Raw genomic sequence first — 16,235 nt, forward strand, 5'->3', positions numbered from 1 at the left:
AAAGAAAAACTTCTAAGGCTAGAGAGGTGGCTGAGCATTTAGAAACATTGGCTGCTCTTCCAGAGGACCTGGGTTCAGTTCCCAGCGTTCATATTGTGGCTTATAACCACCCAAACTCTAGTTTTAGGAGATCCTACAGCCCTGTTCTGACCTCTTTGGGCATCAGGCACACACATGCTACACAAATATATATGCAGGCAAGCATTCATTTACATAAAATAAATAAATTTAAAAACAAACAAACAAAAAAACTTCCAAGGCAGGGAAATTGTAAATCCCAGCAGTTGCCCAGAAAAGGAGTATGGAGGAAGGAAAGACAAATGTCCTCCTACCACTTGAGTTACTAACATAGAGGTCTGCCACATGTCACTCAGGGAAGGAGATTTTAGAGAAAAATCAAGGCAACCCAAAGTACCAGAAAAGACATACTTAGGTTCTGGTCAGCATGCAAAAGAAAAGAGACAGTAGATGTGGGGAGAGGAAATTGAGGTAACCTTAACTTTCGGAAGACCTCAACTAGCCTGTTGGATAACCCAGTAGGGTTTTCTTCTTCCCTTGAGTAACTGCTCTGATTTTATTATAAGTAACAGTTTTTCTTCTACTACTTTTTTCTTTTTCTTAGTTTTTTTATTTGCTTTTGTTTTGTTTTGGTTTTTTGAGACAGGGTTTCTCTGTGTTTCCCTGGCTGTCCTGGAACTCTCTCTGTAGACCTGGCTGGCCTCGAACTCAGAAATTCGCCTGCCTCTGCCTACCAAGTGCTGGGATTAATGGCGGGCACCACCACACCCGGCTCAAGTAACAGGTGTCTTAATACATTTTTTTATTGATGCAAGAAGATTATTGTCCTGTTGCATCTTTAGCTCCATAGAATGGTTGTGAGCTGAGCTATTTGGATCCTGATCTGGGAGGGTATGTGTTCTGAATAGGATTATGAGCTTCTGTTTGTATATCTTTTAGTTTCCTCCCTCCCTGAGCTTCTGTTTCCCCTTATGGATCTAAGCAGAATCAAGTTTAGATCCTTTTATCCAAATCTCCCATCAGTAAGTTTATATTGGGCTATAGACAGTGTTATAGGAATATGGTCACCTCTTTTTCTTTAAGTTATCAGGATCAAACAAACTTACTCCAATTTTGACAGTGTATTGTAGTAAGGGAACTTAAGGGAAACACAAGAAATGGAGGGTATAAGTTTAATTTTTTTTCAAAACGTGTTTTTAATGATAGTTCTTAAACGCTTTAACTTCCCTTGTTACCCACCACCCACCAGAGGTAATGGGAATGAAAGGATCTGGGGTGTGGTGTGGTGGGGAAGTGGACCTGTTTAGAAATGTTTCCTTGGAGCAACTCCCATCTGTGTTGTCTGGAAATCGGCAGTTCAGTTCACAGATCAGCAGAGGCAGCTTGATCCACTTACAAACACTTCATGGAAGTACCAGCAGTCCAGTTTAGTAACAGCAGTGACACAACTAGCAGAGACAGCGAGGCTTTAGCCTCAGCACAAGTCAGAGGGGGACCAGGAGGAATGCCAGAAGTTCTTGGCTGTGCCTCTCTCAGGGAAGAGAAGATCAGTGAAGATGAGAGACCAACAACATTGCACAGCTAGCTCTATAAGTAAGCCTAGCTCAGCCTTAGTCACTGTCCATTGAGTCCTTTTTATACTCCCTCCAAACATCCTCCACAGGTCTTGCCTCACCATATGTATTGCCTTAGCACATGAATCTGTCTCAGCTAACATCCCTCTGTCAATCAGCCCAAGTTTGAGGAAGCAGCAAGAAACTGTAGCACACCACCAGAAGTTTTTTGGTGCATTTTTCTCATGTAGTCCTAACAAATGGAGCTCAACTATATAATGTAAGGCAGACCAATACATGTGTGTAGGAAGCAAAGAATCCTTTATCATGTGTCCTTTTATGTGCTTGCTTTAGCAGAACATCCTTTCTCCTGTGTCTGCTTTAGCAAAAACGCTCCTTTATGAATCTGCCATAGCCTTTCACCTGTGTCTATTTCAGGAAAACACTCCTTCATGTGTTTGCCCCAACAACACACCATCCAGCACAACTGACATTCCAAAGAACCCTTAAGTTTCCACTTCAGGATTTCTCATGTCTGGAAAGGTAACCCTTTGTGTCAGGTGCAAAGTCCTCAAGACCTGATGAGTTAGTCCATCTTCCTATTCCATCTACTACCTAATGAACTGAGCATAGCTTGTCAGAGTTAGAAACACTAGTTTGAGCCTATAACCCTTCTAGGTTTACTCATACTTGGCTAGAGTTTGAATAAGTCACTAGTGCCACTCCAGGGACCATGTCTCCCAATAACTTTCCAATGACTTGGAGACAAGCCCTTACTATGTGTCTTAGTCAGGGTTTCTATTTCTGCACAAACATCATGACCAAGAAGCAAGTTGAGGAGGAAAGGGTTTATTCGGCTTACACTTCCATGCTGCTGTTCATCACCAAAGGAAGTCAGGACTGGAACTCAGACAGGTCAGGGAGCAGGAGCTGATACAGAGGCCATGGAGGGATGTTCTTTACTGGCTTGCCTCCCCTGGCTTGCTCAGCCTACTCTCTTATAGAACCCAAGACTACCAGCCCAGGGATGGTCCCACTCACAAGGGGCCTTTCCCCCTTGATCACTAATTGAGAAAATGCCTTACAGCTGGATCTCATGGAGGCATTTCCTCAACTGAAGCTCCTTTCTCTGTGATAACTCCAGCTGTGTCAAGTTGACACAAAAATAGCCAGTACAATTGACCCCTTGTCAACTTGACACACAAACATATCACTAGTAAGCCTCAACCCTTATATTCTTATTCATCCCCGAGATCTAAATAACTTTAAAAGTCCCACAGTCTTTACATATTCTTAAATTTTCAATCTCTTTAAAATATCCATCTCTTTTAAAATCCAAAGTCTTTTTACAATTAAAAGTCTCTTAACTGTGGGCTCCACTAAAACAGTTTCTTCCTTCAAGAGGGAAAATATCAGGGCACAGTCACAATCAAAGCAAAAATCAATCTCCAACCGTCCAACGTCTGGGATCCAACTCACGATCTTCTGGGCTCCTCCAAGGGCTTGGGTCACTTCTCCAGCCATGCCCTTTGTAGCACACACGTCGTCCTCTGGGCTCCAGATGCCTGTACTCCACTGCTGCTGCTGCTCTTGGTGGTCATCTCGTGGTACTGGCATTTCCAAAACACTGCATGACCCCTTCAGTCCTGGGCCATCAATTGCAACTGAGGCTGCACCTTCACCAATGGCCTTCCATGGCCTCTCACAGTGCCGAGCCTCAGCTGCTCTGCGTGACCCCTTCATGCCTTCAAAACCAGTACCACCTAGGTGACCCTTACACATTACCAAGTCCCACTGCAGAAGGAGTACAACCTTGCCTATCTCTGGAACACAGCCTCTTTGTGCTTTCAGAAAACACTTCCCAGAAGATGTCACCTCAACGATGCTGGTCTCTTCTTAATCACTGCTAATTTCTTAGCTCCAGCTAACCAGCATCAATAGTCCCAGTAATGCAAAGTTTTTGCTTTAGTAGTTCTGGTATCTTGTTAATCACAGCTGATTCTTCAGCCCCAGCTAACCAGAACTACAAAATCTTCACAATAAAAACAGCAATGGCCCTGAAGAGAGTCTTTAATTTTCCCCCTGAAATTTCACAAACCAGGCCTCCATCTTCTGCACTGTTCTTAGCATTATCTTCCAAGCTCCTACACAACATCTGACAGAGCTCTTAACAACGAATGGATCTTCAAGCCCAAAGTTCCAAAGTCCTTCCACAGTCCTCCCCAAAACATGGTCAGGTTGTCACAGGAATACCCCACTCCTGGTACCAATTTGTCTTAGTCAGGGTTTCTATTCCTGCACAAACATCATGACCAAGAAGCAAGTTGAGGAGGAAAGGGTTTATTCGGCTTACACTTCCATGCTGCTGTTCATCACCAAAGGAAGTCAGGACTGGAACTCAGACAGGTCAGGGAGCAGGAGCTGATACAGAGGCCATGGAGGGATGTTCTTTACTGGCTTGCCTCCCCTGGCTTGCTCAGCCTACTCTCTTATAGAACCCAAGACTACCAGCCCAGAGATGGTCCCACTCACAAGGGGCCTTTCCCCCTTGATCACTAATTGAGAAAATGCCTTACAGTTGGATCTCATGGAGGCATTTCCTCAACTGAAGCTCCTTTCTCTGTGATAACTCCAGCTGTGTCAAGTTGACACAAAAATAGCCAGTACACTATGCATATCAGTGAAATTGATTTCTTGCATGAGAGACTATTAAAAGGCCCAAGTAGCTGGTTTTTCAGAGAAGAAGATTGCTAGCATAATATCTGTGGTCTCTCTCTCTCTTTTTCCTATTTCAGTTTACCATCCAAATTAAAGTAAAAATAGGTAGTCTCTCCCACTCCTGGATTTCTTGTTCAAAGAAGTTTCTTACTACCTTGGAGGCTGCTATTAGGGAATGGATTGTCTACAATACATAGGAAAGCAGTAGAGAAGTATATAGCAGTTAGTAAAGAGGGTCAAAAGGGAGGAGGCTGGGGAGAAGCAGGTGAAACTTTCACAGGGCAGATAAGTCCAGAGAGGCAGTGGTGTGCAAAGGGGCAGTGGTCACTGTGCCATTGACCCCATATGGATGTCTGCACAATGGGTTCCTCTAACGTTTTGATGCCTAAAGGTTGTTTAGGCATATGGCCAAAAGTAAGTGCCCAGATAGCACTCTTTCAACCTTGTACCCACTATGCTCATCAGCCTTGGGGAAAGTGAAAGGAGTAGACATAAAGGCTAGAGGGAAGGATTTCTGGGGAAGGCATGCTTGTAGGAGGTGTGGAGGGAAAGGCTCTAACTTCCTTTAAGGTTATTAGTCCTTGCCAGTCAGCTGCTGTGGAATGCAGGTGGTATATGCTTTTACACTGGACCTTGATAACTCAATGTTTTCTTATATTTAAGAGGGCTAATTTCTAACCTTGGCTTAGGGCCAGATAGATTATCATGCTATAAGACTTTTCAAGTGATAGGCACTGCAATGCCTCTTAACTGCCTAACCTGTGCCTATACTTTGAAGTGGCTCTTCTCATGTGGCCCCAGAATGAGTATAAACTTTAGGAGATTAGAAATGTAAGTCTCACCTTCTAACTTGCTTTGCCAGATAGTATTAGTAGATACCAGGGTTTAGAGGGTACTTCTAGAGGACTTCCAGGTTTTTGCATCACAGACTAAAGCATTGATCAGACACATAGTTACAGAAGAATCAGATGGTTTATTAAGAGATAATACACTTCCAAGGAAGGGACTATATCCCCACTCCTACTTCCCTTCTTGGAGGTTGGGGCTAGAACTAAATGTTGATTCTTAGTCACATAATTGGGTTTTTTGATGACCAGTTCTCAGATTCTAAAAATGACCTTGATAACATAAACTCAGGCATGGTTGAACCCTACTTAATATAAATAACAAAATAATAATCTTCTTTGCTTAGGAAATCACAAGAGTTTTAGGAGTTTTGTGTTATGGAGTGGGAAAAACCAAATATATATTTCTTAGTCATATAGCAGTATCACAACCACATAATGATCCTATAAGGTAAGTAATAATATTTTCTAGTTAATATGCTCACTGAAGCACAGAAAGGTGAGGTAACTTGTCTCGGCTCAAACAGCAAAAGAACAACACAATCAGGATCCAGCATCCTTTGAGGGGGGCATTGGTGTTCACATGTACACTTCTTGGAGTTCCTATAAAACATTTCCCAGAGAAGCCAAACTTGTAGAGACTTGAAAGATTATTAGGGATTGAACAGGAAGATTAACCAGTACCACTGGTATGGGTGTATTAGAGTAAAAGGAAGGAAGGAGTGTGCTAGGCTCTAGAAGTGGCCTGAGCTAAAGATGTGATATGCGCCATTCTGGAGGGAAAGTATGGAGGATGTGATGACAGAATGAAGTTCTATTTGTTTTATGGACAATGAGGGAATGGGCACCTCAGTCTACAAGTACAGGGGAAAGAAGCCCTACTTGTCTCTGCAGTGGCTACCCCGTCAGCTCTGTGTGGTTTCAAGTCCACAGGAGTGACTTCTGGGCACTAAAGTAGTTGAAACCTGTCCTGATTTCCTCAAAGGCAGTATATGTAGAGCAAAGTTCTTCCTGTCCCTAATCATGCCTCTGGCACCATCTCTTTGGAGCTAGAAATGACTAAACTTTAAAAAGTTAGCACTTCGGATTTTTTCCTAATTTACTCTTATGCCTTGTGGCTTAGTTTTCTTCCATTTTGAGTTTTTGTGTGGAAAAAAAAATAGATGAATTTTGACTTAGGTTTAGATAGAATTTCCAGCAGTTTCTGAAATGTACCATAGCATACTTTTATGTTTTGTGCTATATGTTCATGTGAAACAGCATCCCCTACATTAACAATTATAAAATTAGAACACTTATCAAATACTCAGCCATGATTTATATTAAAATAAGCACATCCATCTCTCTTACATGAAAATTCATTTCACATTTAATATTAGAAATGTTAAATTATGTGTATATCAAAGAACTATTTTAAGATAAGTCTCTTTATGATTTATTATGTGTAAGTATTTGATTTTATATATAACTAGGGCCATGTAAAATATTTCTAGATGGAAAGAAGACACAAATGGAAAAAGTTTAAGAAGCTCCTGCTTCATAGTGTCCTTGATGATGTGCATAATTTTCCTAAGTACAATTTTGTGCGAATGGAGAGATGGCTCAGCAGAAAAGAACACTTGCTGCTCTAAAGATCCTTCAGTTCTGGGTACCCATGCACCATCTGTAACTGGAGCTACAGAGGATCCATAGGTACACACGTACACACACACACACACACACACACACGTACACACACACACACACACGAAGAGGAGAGAGGGTAAATCTTTTTAAATAACTTCCAAAGAAATATTTAGTGTTTTCCCCCCTAGAGAATTATAATTTTCAATCAGTCATGTAGCATTTAAAAATCTTTCTAGCATTGCCATTAATTAGTAGTTACTTAGAGAAACAATTGGTATCAAAAATGGAGACTTTTTTTCTGTCCTTTTTCTCCTACCTGGATATAAAACTTTAAAATAAAATTGATTTGTGTTAGTTTCTCAACCACAGAAATGTGTATTAAGTCCAATTCCATATCCATCGGTATGTATTCCTCAAATACCATGGTAACTATTTTTAAAATGAGCTTTGATGGTGGAATTTAAATACTGCTTGCTCATATCATAGAGAAGGCTATCCTATATATTCATCTTCTTGAATATCCCTGACTACCTCTGTTACCACCACAGAATGACTCTCTCTGTGATTCAGCATTCATTGTAGTTTTGGTTGCAGTTTCAGTATATATTGCTGATTATGCCTCTTTTGCACACTTGACCTTCTCTGTGGTATTAAAAAGGATGGTGATAAAAAATAGGTGTGTTTCACTTGTACGTGGAGAGCCTGTCATCCAGCAATATAGAACCCCCTGACAGTGCCCTCAAGCTGATGAAGTCAATCTAACCTTTATATCAGTTGTACTGCTTATAGACTACTTGTATAGAAAAGACATCTTAAACCTCAAATGAATGCCTGATCTTACAGATATTGAAAATTAAGTGTTGAAAACATTTGAGAGGAACTTGCTATTTTATAAGAGATAAAAATTCCATAATTTGTAGCCTGGTTCTTATTTCCCTGGCCACTGCCTCCTAAAGCTAGTAGAGAGATGTGTAGTCCTGTTACCTGGGAACCTGGACTAGGACCACAAAGAGCACCTAGGTTAGTTTATTAGGAAGCTCAGCACTGTTGTTTTCTAAGCCAACATTGGGAAAACCTGGAAAGTTGATTTTACTTAAGCTTTCTTTACTATTGGCGATGCCAATTTTGTCCTACAAGGATTTAAACCACTGTAAGGTAATTAACTCCCTAAAGGTACTTGGAGGGAAATTAAAATAAAAATGCCAAAAGGCAGTTTATACTAATATTGTCTCCATCTACCTACAAATATGACTAGGCCTTTTTTTCTTTGGGAATTGATTTTTTTTTCCCTTTTGGGTTTGCTTCATTTCTGCTAGCATTTTGCCTCTCAATATATCTCTGCAGGTGTGGTTCTAGACATTGAACTCAAGGCCCTTTACATCCAATATAAATTCTCTACCACCAAGAGCTGCATCTTTGAAGCTGTGGTAGTGTATAGTGAGTTCTAGCTCTGTGAAAGTTGTAGTTGACTTAGTTATATGAACCCATGTTGAGAGCAATGGCCTAGCTTGTGCAAGGCTCTGGCAAAACACAAGAGTTAGGGATTTAAAACTAGCCTTTCCCTCTTCTCTCAGTGCACCTTTCCCTAATTAGTGTTCTCTGGTTTCTTCTAGGATGGCATGGATTCTGTTGGAGGAAGCCGGACAAAGCAGGAAAGTGCATGGATATTCAGGCTGTGGTACATCTTTGATCATAAGTATCCTTTTACATTTATCTGGGCTCAGGAGACATTGGTGACAACAGCCACTTGTTGAATGGTCAGTGGGTGACACTCCTGATGAATAAGGAAAGGTGTGCACAGGGAAAGCATACTCAGTCTTCTCTCGGGACAAATGCATTGATCTTTCAATCATAGGTAGTCAAGGTGAACATTACTCTAACCAAGAGGAATATGGACATTTCAGGAGAACAGTTAATCTATAGTCTGGCCGACTTATATGGCTCTCAAAAGCTTTGTATCTTTGTAGGTAAACTAGTTAAAATTATACAGTCATCTTCCCTTAACTCTGGAAGGGAACAGAGTCTTGGGACATCCTTGTGGTAAGGATTATTCTTATTGGTGAAATTTGGCCAATTATATCTAATGTTATCCTGGCATAATAGGGCCATATGCAGGGTACATATTATTCTTGTCAAGTCAAATAAAAGAAAATAGTTAAACCTGAATGATATTTTGAATTGATATAGTGACCAAATGGGTAGATGGCTTATTATGAATATTTTTAAGACATTGAAAATGTTAAAGCAATCTTCTCCCAAAGTATAAAAGATGAAGAGAAACATATCCAAATTATAAATGTTCTCAGTCAATATACACACTAAGAGTCAAGTGTACAAGCATAAGCTTGTAATCCCAGCACACAAAAGGTGGTGGCAGGAAGGCTAGAAGATAATGCCAAGCCTGGACTACATAATGAGTTCAAAGCCAGCCTGAGCTGTATAAGACCCTGTCTCAAAATAAACACACTCATTTAACATTAAATCAGTCACAAAACATGGAACCTGGCATAAAGCAGTATTATTCTTCCTCCTCAAGTGTAGCCACATCATTTTTTCAGTTTTTGACTTTTATAATGTTTAATGGTTTTATTTGTTTTTCAATTATATATAAGTACACAAGCATATATTATACATGTATATATAACTGAAAATATTGCATATATATATATATGGTTATACTGTGTATATCTATTTTCATATCTCTTTTTTTGTATGATTCATCCATGTTGTGTTTAGCTCTAGCTCATTTGCTTTTATTGCTGCATAGTGTTTCATTGTATATCTACCCCACAATTTATCATTCTATTATTGATGAACATTGAATTATTGCCTTTTTGAAGAAAACTTCTGTGAACATTCTTATTCTTTCATATCCCTGATATACTGTGTGTTTTCAGTGGGACTAGGAGGAAAGTTGCTAAGGCACAAGGCATGTGTAGGTTCAATATTACAAGACAGTTTTCCAAGGTGGTGATACTATTTCATGCATTTCTTGTGTCTGAAAGTTCCAGTTGTTCCACATATTTGCCAACAGTTGTTATTATCATTCTTTTGACTTTTATTGTATAATTTATTGTGGCCCTAATTTATATTTCTGTGACAGCTCACAGAATTGAGGACTCTCTTCACATGTTTACTGGCCGTTGTTTATTTTCTTTATGAAATGTTTCTTTACATTTCTTGTACATTTGTCTATTGTGCTATCTGAATTTTTCTTACTGATTGGTAAGAGTATATTATGTATCTGAATATTCACCTTTTTCTGGTTATATATGATAATATATCATCTCCCAATTTATACATTGTCTATTCACTTTCCAAATTAAATCTTTTGAGGAACAGAAACTCTTAATCTGGTTGATTAATCCTGTTCTGGTTAGTATCTTTTGTGTCCTGCTCCAGAAATAATTGCCTGTCTCAGTCGTAAAGCCAATTTCCTAAATTATCTTTAGAGTCTAGATTCTTTATCTCCCGTGTGTATGTTTTCTTTAGCTGAGTGACAAACATGAGCAAGGACCACATCTAGAGATAACTTCAGATGTTCTGTATGATGTCATCTTTCAGAAATGATTTAAAAATTTCAATTTAGGATGCTGTACAGCTAGATCTAAACAATAGCAATTCCAGGTCACCTTTCCCTAACCAGCAAGAAAGGAGATTTGAAGCCAGATTCAGTTCCTATGAGGGTTAGTTTGTTTTCTCTTTGCACTTTTATCTAGGGTTCCAACATAAAGCTTGGTATGTTCACATCTTTTTCTTCAGTAGGCCTTCAAACTCCAGTTTCTATTAGTCTCAGCCTGTCTCATCTGAGGATGCCAGATGCTCTGCTGAGCTTGAGGGAAACTGGGGCTTGACAAAGGTCAGGCTCATATATTTGATGTTCTCCTGCTGGTCTTCCGCCCTTTTCATTGCCTTGGTCATTTTCTGAAGCTATTAAGCAAAGGCCTTTGCCTTGTTTCATTTTCATTGTCTAGAATTTCTCATTGTACTTAATAGAAAGGCTAGTCCAAATTGCCATATTTGCTATTATCTGAAACAGAACTTCCAGAGATTTCTTTAAAACCATGTGAATTGGCCTAAATGGTAATCCACAAAGCATGTTGTTCCTTGGGCTTGGAGAGGATAGGCAATATTGAAGAGCATCTGAGGAAGAACAAATGGTAAAGTGATAATTGATTCTTTGAAAAGAAACAGAAGTAAGCTCTAAAGTTCCATCTGAGTTTAAATTTGGAGAATTTTGGGTTTCTACTTCTTAATTCAGGGAACAGAAACTAAAGCAGGCACAGTCTGCTTAGATGCTTAGATGAGGAAGTTATCCATGATTCATCCTACTTCCTCATCACCACAAATCCAGAACATTTAATTTTGCTATTATGAGAAGAAAATTTGGGCAGGCATGATATGGTAGTGCCCACCTGTAACCATGGCGTCTAAGCAGAAGGAACATGAATTCAGAATTAGTCTAGGCTCCATAGCAACTTTCTGGAGTATATAGTGAGTGGAGAGTGTCTTAGTTACTTTTTTATTGCTGTGCTAAGTTACCATGACCAAAGAAGAGTTTATTGGAAGTTTCAGAGCGTTAGTTAGAGCCCATGACCATTGTGGTGGGAGCATGGCAACAGGCAGGTGCTGAAGCAGTAGCTGAGAAAGAACTTACATCTGATCCACAAGCAAGATATATATATATATATATATATATATATATATATATATATATATATATATATATATATATGGAGAGAGAGAAGAGAAGAGAAGAGAAGAGAGAGAAGAGAGAGAGAAGAGAGAGAGAGAGCTAACTGCAAATAGCTTGGGCTTTTGAAATCATGAAGTCCACCACCAGTGACATAACTCCTTCAACAAGGCCACATCTCCTAATCCTTCCCAAACATTTCTGCAACCTGGGATCATAACATTCAGATATTTGATCCTATGGAGCCATTCTCATTCAAAAAGTTACAGAGACCAATCCAGGCAACATGAGACAACATCTCAAAAAAATGAGAGTTGAGTTGAACATGAATTACGAATTACTTCCACAGGTCTCCAGAGCCTCCTTTCCCACAGGCCTTAATATGGGGCAGACAAACTTTCAGTTTAAAATGAAAGGCTCAGTGTCTGCATACTCTTCCTTCTATTCCAAGGCCTCACAGAAATGACAAAAGAGTTATTTTTGGTTATTTGGAAAGGAAAAGAAAGGTAGAAGGAATTACTGCAGGCAAAATACAGTCAAAGATAAAAGTGAGTCTTAGCCAGTTTGCTTAGATAATTACTCAAGACTGTTGGGAACACCTATCACAGTTTCTTCTTGTTAAGAGGTTAAGTAGTAACGATGAGTTTTTCCTCAGTCCTTAAACATCTGGAGAAAGCAGAAACCCTTGATAGGGAGGGGTGTTAGTAGAGAAACAGACACCAAAGATTTTTGTGCCCAGGGTAACCATCCCTGTTCTTGTTTAAAATCGTAATAGAGTCTTCATTGTGCCTGATGAGCTAAGAGACTGAAAAAATACACGAGGGAGTAGGAATGCTGAAGTAATTAAACAATTGCTGATGTTTACTCTTAAAAGCTTCTAACTAGGGATGATGATGATGATGATGATGTAAACACCCAATTTCAGCACTTAGGGTGGCTGAGGCAGAAGAATTGCCATGAGTTACAGGCCAGCATAGGCTAAATAATGAGTAACAGGCCAGCTTGTTATCTTCTGGGTGTGGGAACTTGTCTTAGTAGGAAAAAAAAAGAAACACCCAAAACATAGAAATTTTAGAAATAAATGAAAGGTTTTTCTTCCAGTCATGAAATGAGGGCAAATTATTAGAAAATAGTTGAAGAAGGAAAGAAAAAATCTTGGAAATTAAAAATAAATTGTTTGCTGCATGCCTATGGCAAGAGAATCAGGAGTCGAAGGCCAGCCTGGACTAAGTAAGTCCTTGTCTCAAGTTTTTCAGAAAATAATGCCCCCACCAACTCAAGTGTAATGAATAGTTGTGTATAGTGAAGAATAGGTGGGGCAGTCTCTGGATGGTCCTTTCTTCTGTCTCAGCTCCAAATTTTGTTTCTGTAAATCCTTCCAGGGTATTTTGTTCCCCATTCTAAGGAGGGACGAACTATCCACACTTTCGTATTCCTTTTTCTTGAGTTTCATGTGTTTTGAAAATTGTATCTTGGATATTCTGTTTCAGGGCTAATATCCACTTATCAGTGAGAGCATATCATGTGAGTTCTTTTGTGATTGGGTTACCTCACTCAGGATGATATCCTCCAGATCCATCCATTTGTCTAAGAATTTCATGAATTCATCATTTTTAATTGCTGAGTATTACTCCATTGTGTAAATGTACCACATTTTCTGTATCCATTCCTCTGTTAAGGGACATCTGGGTTCTTTCAAGCTTCTGGCTATTATGAATAGGGCTGCTATGAACATAGTGGAGCATGTGTCCTTTTTACATGTTGGAGCATCTTCTGGGTATATGCCTAGGAGAGGTATTGCTGTATCTGCTGGTAGTACTGTGTCCAGTTTTCTGAGGAACTGCCAGAATGATTTCCAGAGTGGTTGTACCAGCTTGCAATCCCACCAACAATGGAGGAGTGTTCCTCTTTCTCCACATCCTCGCCAGCATCTGCTGCCATCTGAATTTTTGATCCTATTTGCATTTCCCTGATGATTAAGGATGTTGAACATTTTTTCAGGTGCTTCTCAGCCATTTGGTATTCCTCAGTTGAGAATTCTTTCTTTAGCTCTGAGCCCCATTTTTTAATGGGGTTATTTTAATTTCTAGAGTTCAGCTTCTAGAGCTCTTTGTATATATTGGATATTAGTCCCCTATCAGATTTAGAATTGGTAAAAATTCTTTCCCAATCTGGTGGTTGCCTTTCTGTCTTGTTGACAGTATCTTTTGCCCCACAGAAGCTTTGTAATTTTATGATGTCCCATTTGTCCATTCTTGATCATACAGCACAGGCCATTGTTCTGTTTAGGAATTTTTCCCCTGTGCCCTTATTTTTGAGGGTTTTCCCCACTTTCTCCTCTATAATTTTCAGTGTCTCTGGTTTTATGTGGAGTTCTTTGATCCACTTAGAGTTGAGCTTTGTACAAGGAGATAAGAATGGGTCAATTCTCATTCTTCTATATGATAAACGCCAGTTGTGCCAGCACCATTTGTTGAAAATGCTGTCTTTTTCCACTGGATGGTTTCAGACCCCTTGTCAAATATCAAGTGACCATAGGTGTGTGGATTCATTTCTGGGTCTTCAATTCTATTCCATTGGTCTACCTGTGTGTCACTGTACCAGTACCATGCAGTTTTTTTTTTTTTAATCACAATTACTCTGTAGTACATCTTGAGGTCAAGCATGGTGATTCCCCCAGAGGTTCTTTTATTGTTGAGAATAGTTTTTGCTCTCCTAGGTTTTTTGTTATTCCAGATGAATTTGCAAATTTCCCTTTGTAACTCAGTGAAGAATTGAGTTGGAATTCTGATAGGGATTGCAATGAATCTGTAGATTGCTTTCGGCAGGAAAACCATTTTCACTATATTAATCCTGCCAATCCATGAGTATGGGAGATCTTTCCATCTTCTGAGATCTTCTTCAATTTCTTTCTCCAGAGACTTGAAGTTCTTGTTATACAGATTTTTCACTTCCTTAATTAAGAGTCACTTCCAAGGTATTTTATATTATTTGAGACTATTGAGAAGGGTGTTTTTTTCCTAATTTCTTTCTCATCCTGTTTATACAGGATGTGTAGAGAAAGGCCACTAATTTGTTTGAGTTAATTTTATATCCAGCAACTGCGCTGAAGCTGTTTATCAGGTTTAGGAGTTCTCTGGTGGAATTTTTAGGGCCACTTAATATATACTATCATATCATCTGCAAACAGTGATATTTTGACTTCTTCCTTTACAATTTGTATCCCCTTTATCTTCTTTTGTTGTCGAATTGCTCTGGCTAGGACTTCAAATACTATATTGAATAGGTATGGAGAAAGTGGGCAGCCTTGTCTAGTCCCTGATTTTAGTGGGATTGCTTCCAGCTTCTCTCCATTTAGTTTCATGTTGGCTACTGGTTTGATGTAGATTGCTTTTATTATGTTTAGATATGGGCCTGGAATTCCTGATCTTTCCAAAACTTTTATCTTGAAGGGGTGTTGGATTTTGTCAAATGCTTTCTAAGCATCTAATGTGATCATGAGACTTTTGTCTTTGAGTTAGTTTATATAATGGATTACGTTGATGGATTTCCGTATATTAAGCCATCCCTGCATCCCTGGGATGAAGCCTACTTGGTCATGATGGATGATCATTTTGATGTGTTCTTGGATTTGGTTTGTGAGGATTTTATTGAGTATTTTTCCATAGATATTCATAAGGGAAATTGGTCTGAAGTTCTCTTTCTTTGTTGGGTCTTTCTGTGATTTAGGTATCAGAGTAATTGTGGCTTCATAGAATGAATTGGGTAGAGTACCTTCTGCTTCTATTTTGTGGAATAGTTTGTGAAGAACTGGAATTAGATCTTTTTTGAAGGTCTGATAGAACTCTGCACTAAACCCATCTGGCCCTGGGCTTTTGTTTTGGTTGGGAGACTATTAATGACTGCTTCTATTCTTTAGGGGAGATGGGACTGTTAAGATCGTTAATCTGATCCTGATTTAACTTTGGTAAGTGTTATCTGTCTAGCAAGTTGTCCATTTCATCCAGGCTTTCCACTTTTGTTGAGTTGGGAATCTTTACTCACTTTTAGACCTATTATCCTTAGGTTTGATCTTCTCATTGTGTCCTGTGTTCCTGGGTGTTTTGGGTTAGGAGCTTTTTGCATTTTGTATTTTCTTTGACTGTTGTGTCAATGTTTTCTATGGTATCTTCTGCACCTGAGATTCTCTCTTTTATTTCTTGTATTCTGTTGCTGATGCTTGCATCTATGACTCCTGATCTCTTTCCTAGGTTTTCTATCTCCAGGGTTGTCTTCCTTTGTGATTTCTTTATTATTTCTATTTCCATTTTTAGATGTTGGATGGTTTTGTTTAGTTCCTTTACCTGTCTGGTTGTGTTGTCCTGTAATTCTTTAAGGGATTTTTGTGTTTCCTCTTTAAGGGCTTCTACCTGTTTACTTGTGTTCTCTTGTATTTCTTTAAGGGAGTTATTTATGTCCTTCTTAAAGTCCTGTATCATCATCATGATATGTGATTTTAAATCAGTGTCTTGCTTTTCTTGTTTGTTGGGATATACAGGGCTTGCTGTGGTGGGAGAACTGGGTTGTGGTGATGCCAAGTAGCCTTGGTTTCTGTTGCTTATGTTCTTGCACTTGCCTCTTGCCATCTGGTTATCTGTGGTGTTAGGTGGTCTTGCTGTCTTGACTGTGACTTGTCCCTCTTGTAAGCCTGTGTGTCAGTACTCCTGGGAGGCCAGCTCTCTCTAGGTGGAATTTGGGTATGTAGAGCTGTGGCACAAGATCAGCTCCAGGCCCCTACTCTTT

General features: G+C 39.3%; 1 protein-coding gene across 1 annotated transcript in view; it reads left to right on the forward strand.

The window, feature by feature from the left end:
* Nucleotides 1-16,235, forward strand: part of Slc9a7 (solute carrier family 9 member A7) — a 202,315-nt gene that overhangs the window by 176,058 nt on the left and 10,022 nt on the right. The window contains 1 exon segment of the mRNA XM_085838246.1: nt 8,374-8,456. Within this exon segment, the coding sequence (XP_085694372.1) occupies nt 8,374-8,456 (83 nt within the window).

Source organism: Mus caroli, unplaced genomic scaffold, assembly GCF_978045245.1.
Source record: "Mus caroli unplaced genomic scaffold, Mus_caroli_1 scaffold_5, whole genome shotgun sequence".
Classification (NCBI taxonomy): domain Eukaryota; kingdom Metazoa; phylum Chordata; class Mammalia; order Rodentia; family Muridae; genus Mus; species Mus caroli.